The 19,180-nt window shown below is 49.2% G+C and overlaps 1 protein-coding gene across 6 annotated transcripts in view; it reads left to right on the plus strand.

The window, feature by feature from the left end:
- Positions 1 to 19,180, plus strand: part of LOC149327683 (V-type proton ATPase 116 kDa subunit a 1-like) — a 633,463-nt gene that overhangs the window by 281,862 nt on the left and 332,421 nt on the right. For 5 of the 6 annotated variants that reach the window (XM_089562560.1, XM_089562561.1, XM_089562559.1 and 2 more), the window contains exon 7: positions 5,489 to 5,571. The exons of the other annotated variant lie outside the window; for it this stretch is intronic. In XM_089562560.1, the coding sequence (XP_089418686.1) occupies positions 5,489 to 5,571 (83 nt within the window). The remainder of the gene's footprint in view (positions 1 to 5,488; positions 5,572 to 19,180) is intronic. 6 annotated transcript variants of the gene reach the window in all.

Raw genomic sequence — 19,180 nt, forward strand, 5'->3', positions numbered from 1 at the left:
GTCGTATTTCAAGAGAACTTACTTTGGAATTTTTGTACAGACTCAGCTGCTAACAAAATCGCTCGTGTTGTGGGAATACTAACGAAACTTCGGTTTTTTCTTCCCTTGAGCGTGAAGAAGCTGTTTTACAACTCTCTCTTCCCGTCCCATTTGAATTACTGCCATTTAGACTGTGGAAACACCACAATATCTTACATCACAAACCTTTATCTATTGCAGAAGAAAGCAGTGCGTGGAATCGCTAATTCCTCATACGACTCTCATACGCAGCCTCTTTTCAGCGCCATTAACTTACAACCGGTCACCTGCATATATCGTAGTACTTTACTCAAGTGTGTCAGTACTGCAAAAAAAAAGCAGAACATCAGATTTTTCGAGCATTTATCTCTTTTGACAATGAGTTCTAGCATTTACAACACACGTCATAGAGAAAAATGGTGCGTTCCTAAAGCGCGCACTAACTACGGTCCACAAATATTACGCCACGCACTGCCATCTTTGTTAAACTCATTACAAACTCCTTAACAACCTATCTATCCTTTTAAAGGGCTCATTGTGGATTCCTTTTTTGTATTGTTTGTTTTGCTGTTGTATACACTGGCGCCATGAATGCCTGACCAATTTTCTTTGCTTGTTAGTAACTTATTATTTATACTTGTGAATTTCAAGCTGTTTTATTTGCATCATTTTATACTATACGATTTCTGTGATTCAATTCCTTGCAGCATTCTATCGTTGATTTTTTTTACCCCTATGTATTTCTGTTATAGAATATTCATTAATGCTTTTTATCATTTATCCATTATTGTATCTTCGTGTTCTCTTTAATGTGCATAGTGCCATTTTTGTAGGGGGCACTGACTCCGTCAAGCCAAATTCGTTTGGCTTTTTGTCTGCACTCCCGTCATCTGTGTTTGTATAGATGCAAATAAACTTGAATTGAATTCCTTCGGTAGTATTCGAGGCTAAGTTGATCTGGGATGCTCTTGCGAAGGACAGTCAGCAGTAACACGCCGTACGTGCTCGTTGTCACGCCCAGTGCCTCAAGGCTTCGGACTTCCGACTGCACCGCATCCTAGAGGGTCCTGAGCCTTTCTGTGTCATGGAGGCTGTTTATGGGGCGAACATCGAGCAAGCAAGACATGTCTTCTCTACCAAATTATTCCGTGAGGGTCCTGATGGCAACTCCGTAATTGTCATTGCTTATGGATAACCCTTCGATAGCCGCTGCCGCCTTCCCTGTTAGATAACTTGTCAGGTACTGAAATTCATCGATTGATGAAAGAGAGCCATTTTTGCGGATTGTTGAGTCGAATTGATTCCAAAATTCCTGCCATGATCTCAGGTCTCCATTAAACTTGGCGATTTCCAACTTCGGAAGTTTGGTTGTTGCCGATGGAAGCTGGCTCGTGGTAACGCTGGCGTGAACTGAAGGCTGATAACTAGGCTCGGAAGTGTCCCACGTTACCGATGGAGTTCTGACCGGTCTTCGCAAGAAGTTTGGTTTCGTAGGGCTCTTTTTATTCGAGTTTTCGTGATGCTAATCTTCTCGCTGTAAGCAGATACGGCGGCTAATTCTGCGTCGAGTTCCTGTAGGTCAATTTTCTTCTCTTTGTTGTCGTTAACCGATTTTAGCGCTTCTGCTTGCTCGATAAGGAGGTCAAATTGTTCTTCAAGCTCACCACTTTGTTCTGCAGGTTCTTGTAGGAGGGCGGTGGGTGCTGCGATGATCTTGTCGATGGCTTGACGTAGTGCGGCTTTCTTCTTTTGGAGTCGTTCCATAGCGTCTTCGATGGCAGTTGACTAAGTGTCCCGGGTTTCGGCACCAAAATGTTGATCATTATTAATTGTTTCTTTCAAACTTGGGTCACTGTCTCACAATACAGTTAACGCCACAAATTTAAAACGACTAGGCCGCGCTAGTGTTCTCATACTGCGCGTAGAGTCGTTCGGGCGGCGGGGGCCGCGCACGCAGGAGCCTCCAAAGAATGCCGCTCACTCGACGGGTTCTGCTTTGAGTCTAGAGGTTTACTTTCAATAGTGACTGGAAGGAAGGAAAGCGGGGCGCACTGAAACGAGAGGCTTCGGCCCGGCCGGGCTCATGACCTTGAGGCGGCTCCGATGCGCGAACCTGGTCGTAAGCCGGCATGCTCCTCTGTCTTTCCGCGATCCGGGGTCCATCTGCTATTTTCTTCACTCGCACAAGGACGTGCCCGTTTTTCTTCCACACGAACTCGCAGCCTTCTTCTTTACCTTTTTCACGTGACAGCCACAGTAGCCGCTTATTAATGATTCTGAAGTTATCAAGGAAGCTCATCTCTGGGGTGTCAGTTTGCAGGCGTCAACGACACTTCATCCACGTCTCTTTCAGATGTGTTGAAACAAATGGGACAAGCACCCTAGATTCTTTCCCTTTTTGTCGCGGAAGACGATGCAGAGCGCCAACTGCGGAAGCTCGAGCTTGCTAGCCAGGCCGTTCATCTTGTCAAGCAGGTTTTCATTCGGCTCCACCTTGAAGCCTTGAACCTCCCTATTCTGCCTTCGGTTATACTGCCTCCGATCACTGGGCTGTTGTTCTGGTGCATTTCTCTGCTCAACAGCATCTCCTGCAAAACCGCAACGTCGGAGCCCTGCTTCTCATGCATACTTGGGATGGTATCGTACTTGTCGGACGTCATTTGTATTGCTTCCTCAGAGTCAGCGACTCTATCAACTAGCTGTGCAAGGGCGTCCACCTTAGTCACAAGAGGAAGCAATAAAGCCAACTTTTCATTTAACTAAGTCTCACAGGCTGGGCAATTCCAGGCAGACATGAGTACTTCTCCTTTGCTTTTAAGATGCCTCGCCGGAACATTTGCCGAGATGGTAATCACATGAAACGCAAATTAAACTGTCATCAGGTACCGGGTTCTGAGATGCCGTGCAATCCATCACAGAGCAAAACCCTCTGATATGAGCAAAACCCTCTGATGGGATCTGATATGTTTCGGCAAATTTGGGCCCTCTTTATTTTGTTCGACGTTTCGTTCATGTTCTTTGATTCGCTCATTAACGCAGCGCCCTGTTTGTCCTATATATGATCGACCGCATGAGAGGGAAATTTCATAAACTGCCCCTTCGGCAGATTTCATGAAAGGTCGCCCATGCTTAGTACCACAGCCTCTTTCTTGTTCTTTTTCTTTTCTTTTGTCGATTCGAGGGCAAACGCTTCCGAGCTTCAGGAGGGCTTAAAACACGAGCGGGACACTACGCCTGCTCGCAACCTTCTTCAGGTTGTCGGCCAACTTGTGCATGTACGGCACCGCCACAGGTCTCACCTCTTCAAGAGGGAGAGGAGATCCTGCCCTTCACGCTCTTGTTAGCCATGCTTCTCATCCGTGCGGATCGTTGCCAGAAGCAACAATATCAAAGCCAGAGAACTGATTGAAGCGTTCTATATCAGTAAGAAAGGCAGTTCGTGTGTCAGCGAGACTTCTGTATATCTGTGTCAGGCAGAAAAAAAGTTTTTTGAGCGTTCGTTATCACATTGATGAGTAATTTTGCTCCTTGCGCAGGCGCTAGCTACGTGCATATATGTATCTGCGTTCTGCAAAATAAACTAGTTGTGAGTGTCGCTCTGTCCCGTTCTCTTGTATTGTGTGTGTATGTGTGGTTTTTGGCGCCTTTACTTTACAATGAATTACCAACTAGCCCAGCAAGGAGTTCTCTTGAGTGTTGTCCAATGGCGTCCACTGCTGCTGCGTGCCAGCGGATCGCTGAACGTGCGCCTTTTAAATTCTGCGCCTGGGGGCCTAGCCTGCGCAGACCACTCGATGCGCAGAATCCCTGGGAGATGATCAGGCCGGCGCACTTTTCATTTGGCTTGGAAATACTTCGGAGCTTCTAGGTGCAGCCTGCGAATGATAGTAGACGCAGTTTAAGCGTGTTGTCCAGTGCCGTCCACTGCTGCTTCGTGCGAGTCTGTTACCTTGTTGACTTGTTACCTTCGATGACGAGCTTCGGTCCAAGGCTTAGCAATTCACAAACCGGCCGAACCTCGTGGCCATAGCTGCCGATCTTGTTTTCGGGGCCTGTCTTGCGATGATTCTTCTCTTGTGAGCGATACGTAGCTTTGCCAGCGTATTGCGCCCCACTAACCCGCTCGTTCTCTCGACGACGCGACACCACTGATGGCTGTCGGCGCGGACACAAACGGGCTTGGTCATTCCACTCGGATGTCAGAATGTTCGGTCATCTGCAGTCGTGGCTGTCATAATAAGCCACCCAAAAAGAGCTACGTTTTTGCGGATGCAGAAGGACATGGTCCGCGCTCAGCAGACAGCGTTCACGGTGAGAGCAGGTCATTTGGACGTCGAAAGTAAAACCCTGAAAAGGGCCCCGCCCCGCATACAAGAAATGTCATCTGCCAGAATAGAGTTGGTCGCGTTGGTTGTCCAATTGGAGATGAAGATGCGGAACAAAAGGACATATACGAAGAGTTCCGTTTTTATCTGGGGGATTTTTAAAAATTCCCGTGAGCTAACAGCTGGCCTAATCGAGGGCGAACTTCGCTCACGGGGTCGCATATTATGGTCTACGTTCTTTGAGACGTAATTAAACGTCGGTACTTGCCTGCATTTCCTGAAATTAAGAAAAAACTGTTGTCAACTGCGAGTAAAGCTGTCGCAGACGCGAGCCGAGCAGCTGGTTTGACAGGGCACGCCATCTGCGAGGCCGCGCTTGGTAGCTGCGGCCTCGCTACGCGACGGCGTAAGTTGGAGCCCCGCTCTTGAAGCTGTGACGTCAGACCGCTGGGCGCGCCGCGCGTGGCAGGAGCAGGAGTTAGGCCGCGCTTGGTAGCTACCGGCCTCGCTACGCGACGGGCTGAAAGTGCAAGCAGTATTGCTTTCGCAATAATAAACTACGCTTACTGAACATTACAGTAAATGAGCAGAAAAGAGCATGGGCGTAAACGATCACCGGATTGTCCCATGGCGAGAAGGGGCTTTCTCTTATACGGTGAGCGTAGTAATCTGTTCTTCCTCTCGCACCTGGTTTGTTTCTTTAGAAGCGACGTGACCATCAAATAAAGCGTTTGGTGAAAGTTTGCACTTGTGCGTTGTCCCTCCGTTGTTTCGGGCTCCTCGTGGAAACGAAAGGAGACATCGCTGTCCAGGTGCCTCGTGGGCAGCGCGGTAGGCTGCTCTGTGGAACGTGTGCGCGCACTAGCTATTGCAGCAGTCGGAGCGAGCAGGACGGTGCAACTTTGAGAGCCAGCGAGAGGAAGCAGACGCGAGTGAGTGACATTCTAGCCGACATGCTAGCATAGCGCATGTTGTGGGAAGGCTGAGGGAATAGATTCCCGAGTGGAAAGCGCAGCAAAGGGGCAGCAGAATGAGGTTAGGAAGTTTGCGGTGATGGGATAACCGTAGCTCACTCAGGACACAGTTCATTCGAGGGATATGGGAGATGCTGCTGCTGAAGATCACGCTGTTTTACCGCCGCGCAGGGTGACGCCATGCTCAAGACCGTGTTCGTGGTGTTCTTTCAAGGAGACATGCTGAAAGCCCGCATCAAGAAGATCTGCGACGGGTGCGTATGTGTGTCCGTGTTCCTCCTCTCCGTTCTGGTCGCCACTCAGGGAACGTGGCTTGCGGGCCAAACATAAACATCCCGCTAGTAGTTCATGAAGGTTAATTCAATTCAATCAATTTATTTCACACAAGTAAGAAAAAGGTACGCGCGAATCGCCTGGCCCCTTAGCCTTCTCGGCTATACTTGTGTCCGTACGGGAAATACGAAAATCATAGCGAGGAAACTAAGTATTATACATCATTTTCACGTACAGCAAAGTTATTTAGTAGCCTTATATGGAAAACATCAGACATCAACATTACAGACAGACATCAGCGCATATGTCTGCCTCTTCTTCTTGCGTCCCGTTCGTCAGCCCTGTTTTGCCGTACCATTCAGCCCTCTCCTTGGATATATGAAAAAAGCGAAATGCAGAAGAAATAATAGAATAGCTTTAAAATGTGTACATGCACGAAAATCACCGATTTACGATGGCGTCGAATATTTCTTGCTTCCGAAGAACTTTTTATTTCAACGATTGAAAAATGATCTATCTTTAAGTTTGCAGGCAGTTTGGTTGCAAATTACAGCGGTGCCAGAGGCAGAGGTTGTTTTCCCATAAACATTGTTAACAACAGGAAGGTTGAAAACACAGTTGAAGATATTCCTGGTCGGATGGGATGGATAGACGAAATCAGGTCATGGTAGGGGCATTTTATATTTTAATGTGTGTGTACAGCCACACGTGCTGGCCTGAAATCCTGTACAGGAGTGAAGCCGATCAATCTTCGACTTGGCTATTCGTCAGTATACGAAGGGCTGTTTTCTGTGATATGTAGATACGCAATATTCTCAAGCACCCAGGGCTCTATACAGTAAGTCATGCTGTTACGGTGCACAGTCGAGAGGCGAAGAGGACGTTGTTTTGTCGCTAGGCAGTGGACGACAAAGAGGACACCGCAGCTTCAGCCAATGCTTTCTCCCGTCTGCGCATTCTGTGGTGAATCAACAAGAGTCAATAGACCATTTCTTGTTGTTTTGTCGATACTTCTCCATGATGTGGCGACGGTTTTTAGAGCAACCACTGCAACAGCTTGACCTTAGTTTGAGCAGCCCGATCAGATTGTCGTTTGGCACAACCATTCTTGGATACAGCCACAGGTGTGTTTTTACCGCCATTCAATATTTTTTAATGGTATGTAATCGGTTACCTTGGTAACATTTTTTTTCAATTATCGTTATCTGTTTTCCTATTATTATTATTATTTATTTATTTTTAATCCATCGGCTACAAATCTCACGGAGACCATCTCCTGCGTGCGTTATGCACTCCCGTTTCTTTTGGGTCTTTTTACTTCCACTTGACTTTTCTCTTTCCCAGCAGCCTTTATTTGCTTTTTATTTATTTATTTTTTCCATGAAAAATTCAACTAAAGAACTCTCTATGCACCCCACTTCTTGGCCGATCCCCCTGTGTGGGTATGCGCCATTCTGTGAGGTGAACAACAACAATTTGGTTCTGGTGCGCCTCCTGATTGCTGCCTGTCGCACCTGCTGCTGCTGCTGGGCGTAATATTTGGCGGAGGTCGACCAGGGCATTACACCTGCCCTGGACCTCCGCAGCGGTGGACAGCTTGGAGCCACCGCTGTGCCGTCTGACACACCTCCAGCGCCGACCGCTGTCGTGGCGCAGCCTCGCGACCCGGGCACCTTTTGTGGCACCGATCACGTCGATGTCGAGGATTGGCTCGCCATGTATGAGTGTGTCAGTAAACACAACAAGCTGGGACGCGCCGCCCGTGCATGCTAACGTTATTTTCTACTTGGCGGGCACGGCGCGTGTCTGGTTTGAGACGCATGAGGAAGACCTCACCTCTCGGGACACCTGTAAACAGAAGCTCCGGAAATTATTTGGCAAGCCAATTGGACGCAAGCTGGGCGCTAAAAAACAACTTGCTTCTCGGGCTGAGGCGTCCACCGAGTACATCCAGGACGTCCTCGCTCTTTGCCGTAATGTAGACAGCGCCATGACAGAGACCGACAAGGTGGGCCACATCCTGAAGGGATCGCTGACGACGCTTTCAGTCTTCTCCTGCGGAACAGTTGTGGAGCAGTCGACTCCGTCCTATAGGTATGCCGGCAGTTTGGGCAAGGAAAACACCGCCGCATTGCTCCCCGTTTCGACCGCCTTCCGAACACGGCGGTGACATCTTCCTGAGCAGGCTTGGCAACACTGCAACAGCCGTCCCATCCTGCCAGTTTGACTCTAATTGTGCGCAGAGAACTGGAGGCTGTGACTCCCGCCGCCATCGCCCCACAGCTGACCGACGCTATGATTGCCCTGATCTAGGACGCAGGAGTTTGCGAACGTGAGCCTCAATTATGGCCCTGCGTCGCCCTGTTCACCAACCACCGCTCCACTGGTTGCTGCTGCTTCACCGACTTCGACCGTACAGCCGAGTTACCGGAATCCTGCGGATTGGCGCACCTCGGACGACCGACCAACCTGCGTCCCCTGTTCGCGTGTCGGCCACATTTTCCGCCACTGCCGCAGCCGCTGGTTTTCGAGGCGTCAGCTTCGCTCTAATTATGATCGTCGTGCCGACTACGGACCTAGTTCTAATTACGGCCGCCGTGCTCACTACAGACCACGCCAGGTGTCTTCCCGTGCTGAGTTCCCACACGCCTTGGACACTGCGACCCGGTGCAGGTCCAGCTGCTCACACTTCCCCTCGGGTCAACGCTCGTCCACTCCACCCTTACCTGGCTCTCAGTCGTAAAACTAGCGAATGCAGCTCCCGGAGGTGACGCTGCATTGACGAGCCGGCCCGAAAATCCTCTCCTGACCCTCGCTCCTCGCCGCAACCTTCTCGATATCTGCGTGGACGGTGACCGCTCTTATTGACACTGGCGCCCAAATTTCTGTCCTGAGCTCCTCCTTTCGCCGTCGTCTGAAGAAGGCTGTCACACCTGCCGTTTCCGCAGCTGTTCGTGTCGCCAACGGATTCACAGCTGCCGTCGTTGGAATGTGCAGTGCGCGTGTTCGCATTGGCGTTCGTACTACAATTGTCCTGTTCACTATCTTCGACCATCGCTCCCACGATGTGATCCTCGGCATCGACTTGTTAACGACCAGCGCGGTGCTAATTGATTTGCTCTACTGGCCTCCTTCGTCTGGACCTGCCGCTCTGCTCTGAAAGCGCCGATAGCAAGCCGCCCCGCTTACGGGCCGCTGAATTTACCCGACTACTGCGTGACACTGCAGTCTGTTCCACTGTCCCCGTTTCCCGCCGTTCCTGATGGTGACTATATCACTCACCCCATCAAGGACGTTGTCCTTCAGCGTAACGTCATCGTTCAACGCCGCGTCCAGACCGTCACCGACAACCGCACCTACCTTCCGATTTTGAACTCCAGCTTCACTCCCTCAGTTTTACCCTGTGGCATCGCACTCGCAGAACTGGTTCCTGCTCTCACAGCTGAGCCTCACTCTTGTCTTCATCCCCTTCCCACCCGGTCCGTACTTATGCAATGATCGCGCAGCAGCAACCGGACCATGCCTCTGGACCCTTTAGTTTCTTACAGTGAGGTCTTAGATTTCGGAAGTCGTCCTCTCGGCCAAACTACTGTCCTGACCCACTGTATCAATACGGGCGAAGCTAGCCCTATACACAGAAGTCCCTATCGTGTCTCTGTTCCTGAGCACCATGCCATCCAGACAGAGGTGGAAAAGATGCTGGGGGTAGAATTTCTTTCTTTCCTTCTCACTTGCTGTTGCATAGCGAGGTCAGACCGTCTGGTTGCCGTTACGGCCTGGTCTTCTGATTGGCATTAGCGCGAAGGATGGTGACGAAGATTTTCGTTGGAGAAACAAAAAAAAACTTTATACATATGAGATAAGCACAGATGATACAGTCAAGACAGGATAGAACAAAGGGAGAGCAACAAGAGTGGAGCCGCCAGAGCTCTCCCGGTCAAAAGCTCCTGGCGAGAACCCAAGATTCCCGCCAACATCTCTTCTTAACCTCTCAGCTTATCGCTGATTGAGCAGGCCCCCTCGGGACGTAACAGTCGCCTGTGCCGTGTATTCAGGCGGGCCTACAGTACTTCCAGCGACACCGACGTGACTGAGATAAGGCATACAACAAGCAAAGCGCAACGAAATCGTAACGCAACATCTCCTCAGGAAGTGGGACTGCGCGCTGACGAATCGAGGCAGGAATACGCACGCACACACACACACGCGCACACGCACACGCACACACACACACACACACACACACACACACGCGCGCGCGCACACACACACACACCCACACGCACACACACACACGCACGCACACACACACACGCACACACATACACACAGAACCGTCATTTGCCCTCTGTTCTTCGAAATGGCGCTAGCCAGGAGAAAAAAAGCACACGGCCAAAAGAAAAATCGCCTCGGTGCCGCCGTTAGGCTGCAAGTTCGGGCAATGAGCGTAGCTGAGGTGTATACCTTTCCGCGCGGCTCAGGAACTATGGCATGCCGCCGCCGAAGCCGCACGTTGACTTAAAGAAAAGAAACCTAAAGGCCAGCGTTCGGAAAGCGCGCCACTGACCAGGCACAATCCGTGTTCCCGGTTTACCGCGCGTCGCCCACAAGCGGCGCCGTTTTCCACACGGTGAACACGCGTGGATGGCACGCACACGCACAAACAAAACAAAAAGCGTTTTTCCCGAAAAGCGGTGCTGGTGAAAGTGCCGTTAAGGGTTTCCCGCGGCAGGGATCCTCCAAGGGGATCGAGACGAGACTGCCGGCGCTCTTTAATTCACGTAACGCGTACCTGGCTAGCTCCTCGGCGCGGGCATTCGTCGGCGCGACCGTGTCGGCGAACAGCTTGCAGGCCGGCGGGAACGCATATATTTCGGCGGCTACGTGGCAGTCCTGAGCTCAGTGGCTCTACAGCTTCCCCCGCAAGAGGATATCTGGGCTATTGGCACAGACTAGCTGGAAATAAGACAAATGAGACAGGGAGTTGATGCAAAAAAAAAAAACACGCACGCGCACACACAGGCTGGAGTGCGGGCTTTTTTCACATTGTCCCTGCACCTTGTCCCCGTTTCAGTCCCCCAGTCTGAGCAAGGTGGGCGAGTTGGTTCATCATCATCATCATTTATTGTCCCTTAAAGGCACCTGTCGGGGTATTACATAAGGGGGGAGCGTATACAAGGTTGATGTGGAAAAACAAAGGCCACAAAAATATAACAATGCAATATAGGAACATAAGAGAAGCAAAGAACGCGATAGTTAGAACGGTGCAGGTAAAAAATGTCTTTAGGCCACAAGCACCACACACGTCGGCGAGAGGTTAGGGCAGCAAAACTCAATACAGGAAAAAGAATTACATATAAACACAAATCGAAAACAAAAAAAGACATGTCAACAAAGGTGATCTAACAACATCGCCTTAAACCTTGTCGCATCGTGCACATTTGTTAGTGAATCGGGCAGAAGGTTCCATTCTTCAATTGCGGTCGGAAAGAAGGACTTGTTGAAAGCATTGGTGGAGCCATGAAGTCGTTGGACGCTATTTGAATTAAAAAGGCGGCGCGATGTACGAAATGGAGGAGATATGAGGGAACCACGGAGATAGGGGAAATTGAGGTATAACTTATGGAACAAGCAAAGGCGCGCAACTTTTCGTCTGAGAGCTAAGGAAGTGAGGTCAAGTGATGATTTAATGGAACTTACGCTGGAATGAAAGTCGTATGTTGATGATATGAAGCGGGCTGCACGGTTCTGGACGGCTTCAAGCATGTTAATTAGGTAGGACTGATGAGGACTCCAGATCGCGGATGCATACTCCAGCCTACTGCGGACAAAAGTTTCATAAGCCAGTTTACGTATGTTAGCGGGGGAAGAGGGAAGTGATCTTCTAATAAAACCAAGTGTATGTGAAGCGTCGGCCGTGATTTTTGTAATGCGATCAACCCAAGTTAATTTGCTATTGATTGTGATGCCAAGGTACCGATAAGATTCAACTTGCAATAGGTCCTCAGAAAATAAAGAGTAAGAATAAGTTAAATTGGAGCGTTTCCGAGAAATTTGCATAAAACTACACTTCCTAATGTTCAGTTCCATCATCCACAAAGAGCACCAATTTTCGATGAGCTTCAGATCGTTTTGGAGGGCAGCTTGATCGTCTTTAGTATTTATACGGCGGTAGATAAGGCAGTCATCTGCGAAAAGACGGATGGTGGATGAGATGTTGTGTGGGAGGTCGTTAATAAATATTAAGAAGAGAAGCGGACCCAACACAGACCCCTGTGGTACTCCGGAGGAGACGGAAGTAGAATTTGAAGGAAGTCCGCCTATTACGGTGAACTGAGAGCGAGCTGTGAGAAAATTGTGAATCCAGTCTAAAAGAAGTGGGTGAAGGTGAAGACCTGGGGAACATCTTGAGAACAAACAGCGCTTACAGACAAAGGACCAGAACAAGAAGGGCACACAACTGCGCTGACTAACAACTTTTATTTGGGAAGGGAGCCGATCCGCACCTTTTATACAGAACTGGAGGGAGTGAAGCGCATGCGCAAAGATCAGGAAAGGGGGAGTACGGAAAGTGCCAACACATAGACCAAGTATTCTTATCGTCACTGTGTTATTGGTTATCAGTGACGATAAGAATACTTGGTCTATGTGTTTGCACTTTCCGTGCTCCCACTTTGCTGATCTTTGCGCATGCGCTTCACTCCCTCCAGTTCTGTATAAAAGGTGCGGATCGGCTCCCTTCCCAAATAAAAGTTGTTAGTCAGCGCAGTTGTGTGTCCTTCTTGTTCTGGTCCTTTGTCTGTAAGCGCTGTTTGTTCTCAAGATGTTCCCTAGTCTGAGTCAAGTCGTTTTCATGGCACCCGTGCGCGCACAAAACACACCACTCTACTCTTAAAGCTTTCCAGACTAGGCTTGCATCGAGAAATTATTGTTAACTCTTGCTTCTATAACGCAGTCAAAAAGCATGCAATCATTAGCTTGAAGATATGAGAGAAGCCAACAGCCACAGAAACCAAGGGGCAGAGGGGATTTTTTAATTTTTATTTATTTATTTTGTGCTGTTGTTCGATTTAGAAAATTACTGAATATGTTATCGCTTAAAGCTAATTGATTAGAAAAGCAGAAGAAAAAACAACCACATGCCACCAGTGGGATCCGAACCCACGACCTCCGAATTACGCGTCCGGTGTTCTACCGCTGAGCTACGGCGACGGCTGTCAAAATCTTCTGCTTTCGGGGGTATTTATGTTTACAAATAACCTAACCTTGAGAGTGCTCATCAGCGCCACCCACGTTCTCAAGCGGCGGACGTAGCACGTCCTGATTTACCGCTGATGTGACGTAGAAGTCATCGAACGGCGAGGGTGGAAGCTGTGTGAGAACCCTCTTATGCTTCCTATGGCGTCAAGGCTGCCAGAACCGAGGCCCTCGCTAAGCAATTTTTTTTTTAAACCAGACGCGCCGACTCGTGCAGACTGGTTACCCTCTCACGCTCTTATCATCGGTGGCCGAGGCCATGTTGACAAAAAAAGAACACGTCAAAGGGACAGGGATAAGAAGATCGCCGCGATTCCTTACGCACACGGGATTTCACATTCCCTGAGAAGGATCGGGCAAAAAGTAGGAATAGATGTAGTATTCTCAGCCCCAGATAGTCTGTGAAGGCTGTGCAAGCGTGTAAATCAGATGAGTCGCAGATACGTTGGTTGCACTACGAATCACCGCGATCGGTTTGTTTCCTGTGCTCAAGGCGTAGTTCACTCAATTCCCTTGTCTTTTGGTCATGCTTACGTATAGGCCAAACCGGCAGATGCCTTAACAAAAGACTGTCAGAGCACAACTACAATGTAAGCACACGAATCTCAGGCCATCTGGGCGTTCATTGCCGCGATTGTAAATGCACTCCTCACTGGAGTGACACGAGCGTGCTGAGCAAGTGCAGTGACCAAATCACGCAAAAGATAATTGAAGCAAAAAAAAAAATTGCGAGCCTAAAAGACCGCTGTGTCAGCCCCCTATACGTGGCCCTTCTGGATGAGGAATTTCGTTTCCTTTCGACAGCTCAGCAGTCATGACTTCCTGCTCGTTTCCTGCTGCGATTGTCTACGATTCATGTCTCACCCTTCTTGTTGTTTTTGATGCCTTGAGTATATTTACCGATGTGCCAGAGCAATAAAATTTCAGTTCTTAGTCAGCGCCTGTGTCTCGTCTCCCCTTTCTGCGTCCTTCACGATGTTTGCGCTGTTTTCGTTGTGATGGAAAACAAACTAGCTCGGGATGTGTTCTTCATAGACCTGTAACTTTCTTGCCGTCGATAACCTCTTCGAAGTCGGATTTCCTGGCTCTTCGTCGGGCCACGCCTTTGTGCGGTAGTTGAATCGTGGGCAGAGGTTGCCTTCAAAGCTTTTTTGGGTGGCGCCTTCGTTTTGAAGGTGGTTCGCGTCGTGCTCCAGGTTGTCATTTTATTCGGCGCCAGCGTGTCAGGGGCGACGTCTTCATGTGGCGTGGTCGTTGGAGGAACTTGGGCGTTTCGCTCGTGAGCAACCTTACCTCCAGAGGTTGCTGTCTTTGGCTTCCCTTACGGGGGCTGGGAGGCCTTCTTTGCTCGTACCGCGGCTGCGTAGCTACGGCGTGGCGACGCAAAACGCGCGGCGATGGTGGGCGCGAAAGGCGGTTCCATGATTGACCATTGCAGCCGTGGTTGACGACGGCGCCGAGGACTCCCCTGATGGCGTGCGGTCCCGCAGTGATCCGTATTCAGGTCAACGCCTCCAGAGGCCGCTTCACACTTCGGTTGGGACGGCTTTCTCGTGATCTACTACTTCGGGGCGTGTCGCGCTGCTTTGGCGGCTGAGAAATGCTGCTGCAAAATGAGGGAAAGAATAAGACGGAAAACATGCTTAGTGCTTTCGAATTGATTCCATCGATACCGCAGGAGAATGAACATTTCGAGTTGGTAATATTAACGATACTATGGTCGTTGAAGTACCTTTGTGGACGCGGTAATGGTGGGAGATCAGGAACATCAGGAGTTGTCTCGCTAATAAGAACGGAAAAGAATGCGTAATTCGAGACATGGCGTATACGCCTACTGATCAGCCGGTGCTATCACACACTAAAATGGTGTTATTTGTGTCAGGGCTGATTGCTTTCCACCAGCGTTTTGGGTAGGTTCGCAACATTCCAGGACGGGTAGTGGAAAGGAACCGGCATTTAGTTTGGGTTCTGAGATAGGAGTCATCATCATCATCATCAGCCTGACTACACCCACTGCAGGGCAAAGGCCTCTCCCATGTCTCTCCAATTAACCCTGTCCTTCGCCAGCCGCGGCCACCATATTCCCGCAAATTTCTTAATCTCATCCGCCTACCTAATTTTCTGCCACGCCCTGCTACGCTTTTGCCTTCTCTTGGAATCCACTCCGTTACCCTTAAGGACCAGCGGTTATCTTGCCTTCGCATTACATGCCCTGCCCAAGCCCACTTCCTCTTGATTTCAACTAGGATATCATTAACGCGCGTTTGTTCTCTCACCCACTCCGCCCACTTCCGATCTCTTAACGTTACACCTATCATTTTTCTTTCCATAGCTCGCTGCGTTGTCCTTAACTTAAGCTGAACCCTCTTTGTTAGCCTCGACGTTTCTGCTCCATAGGTGAGTACCGGTAAGATGCACCTGTTGTATACTTTTCTCTTCAGGGATATTGGTAACCTACCATTCATGACCTGAGAGAACCTGCCATATGCGCTCCACCCCATTCTTATTCTTCTAGTTGTTTCCCTCTCATGATCCGGATCTGCGGTCACTACCTGCCCTAAGTAGACATATTCTCTTACTACTTCCAGCACCTCGCTACCAATTGCGAACTGCTATTCCCTTGCTAGGCTGTTGAACATTACTTTGGTTTTCTGCATGTTAATTCTTAGCCCCACCGTTCTGCTCTGCCTGGCTAACTGATTGATCATGCTTTGCAGTTCTTGTCCTGAGTGGCTTAGCAAGGCAATGCCATCAGCGAATCGCAAATTACTCAGGTATTCTCCATTAACTCTTATCTCTTATCCCCAACTGTTCCCATTCCACTCCCCGGAATACCTCCTGTAAGCAGGCAGTGAAGAGCATTGGCGAGATCGTGTCTCCCTGCCTGACACCCTTCCGTATTGGAATTTTATTGCTGACTTTATAGAGAACTATAATAGCTGTGCAATCGTTATAAATATCTTCCAATATTTTCACATAACACTCTTCCACACCCTAATTCCGAAATGCCTGCATGACAGCTGAGGTTTCCACTGAGTCAAATGCTTTCTCGTAATCAATGAAGGCTATATATAGGGGTTGGTTATATTCTGCGCATTTCTCTATCACCTGATTGATAGTGTGAATGTGGTCTATTGTCGAGTATCCTTTCCGAAAGCCTGCCTGATCATTTGGTTGACTAAAGTCCAAGGTTGTCTTGATCCTATTGGCGATTACCTTAGTAAATACCTTGTAGGCAACGGACAATAAGCTGATCGGTTTGTAATTCTTCAAGGTCTTGACGTCTCCTTTCTTATGAATCAAGATAATGTTAGCGTTCTTCCAAGCTTTTGGTACTCTCGAGGTCACAAGGCATTGCGTATACCGGGTGGCTAGTTTTTGTAGCACAATCTCTCCTCCGTCCTTCAACAAATCCGCTGTTACCTGATCCTCACCAGCTGCTTTCCCTCTTTGCATTGCTCCTAAGGCTTTCTTTACTTCCTCCTTCGTTACTGGCGGAATGTCCCACTGCTGTGCTCGACTGCCTCCCTCAGTAACTTGATGATTACATTCGCTAGTGTATAGATCTGTGTAGAACTCTTCGGCTAATTCAACTATCTTATCCATATTGCTGATGACATGGCCCTGTTTGTCTTTTAGCGCATACATCTGGTTTTTACCTATGCCCAGTTTTCTCCTCACTGATCTTAGGCTACCTCCGTTCCTTAGAGCATGCTCGATTTTCTCCATGTTAAACTTTCTTATGTCGGCTACCATGCGCTTATTTATTAACTTCGATAGCTCTGCTAGTTCTATCCTGTCTGTGGAGTTAGACGTCCTCATGCTTTGGCGTTTCTTAATCAGATCTTTAGTCTCCTGAGATAGCTTGCTGGTATCCGGTCGAACCATCCTACCACCTACTTCTGCGGCGCACTCTTTAACGATAGCTGTGAGATTATCATTCATTGTTTCAACACTACGGTTGTCTTCTTCAGTTAAAGCGGAAAATCTGTTCTGCAGCGACATTCTGAATTCCTCTACCTTCCCTCTTAATGCTAACTCGTTAATAGCCTTTCTCTTTACCAGTTTCCTCCGTTCCCTCTTCAAATATAAGCTAACACGAGACCTTACCATTCTGTGGTCGCTACAACGGACCTTACCGATGACCTCCACATCCTCTACGATGCCAGGGTGAGCACACAGTGTGCTCACCCTGCACAGTGCACAGTGTGAATTCTATTTCATTTTTAGTCTCACCATTGGGGCTCTTCCACGTCCACTTCCTGTTCGCTCGTTTGCGGAAGAAGGTATTCATAATCCGTAAATTATTTCTATCTGCGAACTCTACTAATAACTCTCCCCTACTGTTCCTAGAACCTATGCCATAGTCACCTACCGCCTTGTCTCCAGCATGCTTTTTACCTACCTTTGCATTAAAGTCGCCCATCAGTACAGTGTACTGTGATTTTATTTTGGTCATTGCCGATTCCACATCCTCATTGAAGCTTTCAACTATCTGGTCATCATGGCTTGATGTAGGCACATAGGCCTGCACTACCTTCAGCTTGTACCTCTTATTAAGCCTAATTACGATAGCTGCCACTCTCTCGTTAATACTGTAAAACTCCTCGATGTTGCCAACTATATCCTGATCTATGAGGAATCCCACACCTAGTTCTCGCATATCTGCTAATCCCCGATAGCATAGTACACGCCCGCCCTTTAGTACTGTATACGCCTCATCTGTCCTCCTAACCTCACTAAGCCCTATGACATCCCATTTAATACCGGCTAATTCCTCCAACAGCACTGCTAAGCTAGCCTCACTTGATAAGGTTCTTGTGTTAAACGTTGCCAGGTTCAGTTTCCAATGGCGGCCTGTCCGGAGCCAGAGATTCTTAGCACCCTCCGCTGCGTCACAGATCTGACCGCCGCCTTGGTCAGTTGCTCCGCAGCCGCTGGGGACTGAGGGCCGAGGGTTAATTGGTTTGTTCATAGAAGGCTGTGGCCAAGTACTACACCAGGGTGGCCAAATCCTATTCTGGTGAGCAAGTGCGTTGTCGGTTCTGGTCACCCGAAATCAGGCCGCACTCCAAGCCTGGTTATGCAATTCCATCGACACGCGGAGTTTGCTTTTTTTAATCCGGTGGAGAATTGCGTGGCACCGAGATTCCAAACCCGGTCCTCTTGCACGCGAGGCGGATGCTCTACCTCTACGCCATCGCTGCATTGTATAGGAGTATTGCTTGGCAATGGTGTAGTATTTGTGTCATGCGAATTTGGTGTTAGATAACTTGACAAAACGTAAAAGACGCTCTTGTTATTTAAAGCTTTAATGTGACGTTAAACCATATACAACGTCTTCGCTCTGTTATGCTGATGGTAGGGATGTAAAGTCGTATCAAGTGCAGCTATCCGGATATGAAGAGCGATCAGTTCAACTCAGTAGAATGTAGGGGACAGGTAGAGGAAAAAATTGTCATACTGTAATGGGCTTTTCGGGTACAACGCACAAAGCACAGCTCGACACAAAGCAGAAAGCGCGGAACGGCGTTTACCGACAGGCACTGGTTCCAACGGCACCAACAGGAAGCGCGCGCTCGCCGAGAGCAGTCCCGCTGCCGCGCGGGCACTTCTTCTTCATCACAATGGCCCCCGGCGAAGGAGGAGCCATCCTGGCTACTCACGGCGTGGTACACATCACGGGTTCATGGTAGGGCTTGAGGCGGCTGATGTGAACGGTTTCACGGCCACGGCGGCGGTGGTCAGAGGATGGTGTCAAAGGTTCCACAACGTAGTTCACGGGGGAACTCTGACAGACAACACGGTAGGGGCCGTGATATTTGGTGAGGAACTTGGACGACAGGCCAGGAGGACCAGAAGGGACCCAGAGCCAAACAAGGGAGCCGGCGGGTAGGTGGGCAAAGGGTTGACCAGAATCACGCCGTTCTTTCTGACGATGTTGGTCGTCAGACGTGAGGGATCGGGCTAGTTGGCGGCATTCTTCGGCGTACTTGGCGATTTCAGAAGCAGGCGAGCAGTCAGATGCGTCAGGGTGGTAGGGGAGAATGGTGTCAATCAAGCAGGTAGGTTCGCGTCCATAAAGGAGGAAGAATGGCGAAAACCCTGTAGTAGACTGGACGGCGGTATTGTAGGCGTACGTCACAAATGGGAGTACGAGGTCCCAGTTAGAGTGGTCGAGAGTGACAGGGGAGCCGGAGTGAGAGCATCGAGCGACGGTGTAGGAGCGGCCTGGGCGTCGTCAACGACTTGTAGAAGTTCAGCCGATGCTACGTAACCAATGCATTCACCACGAAGCAGAGTCAAAGGAGTGGGCAGATGATTGCTGATGAG

Source organism: Amblyomma mixtum, chromosome 10 (genome assembly GCF_055824585.1).
Source record: "Amblyomma mixtum isolate Tamu chromosome 10, ASM5582458v1, whole genome shotgun sequence".
Lineage (NCBI taxonomy): Eukaryota > Metazoa > Arthropoda > Arachnida > Ixodida > Ixodidae > Amblyomma > Amblyomma mixtum.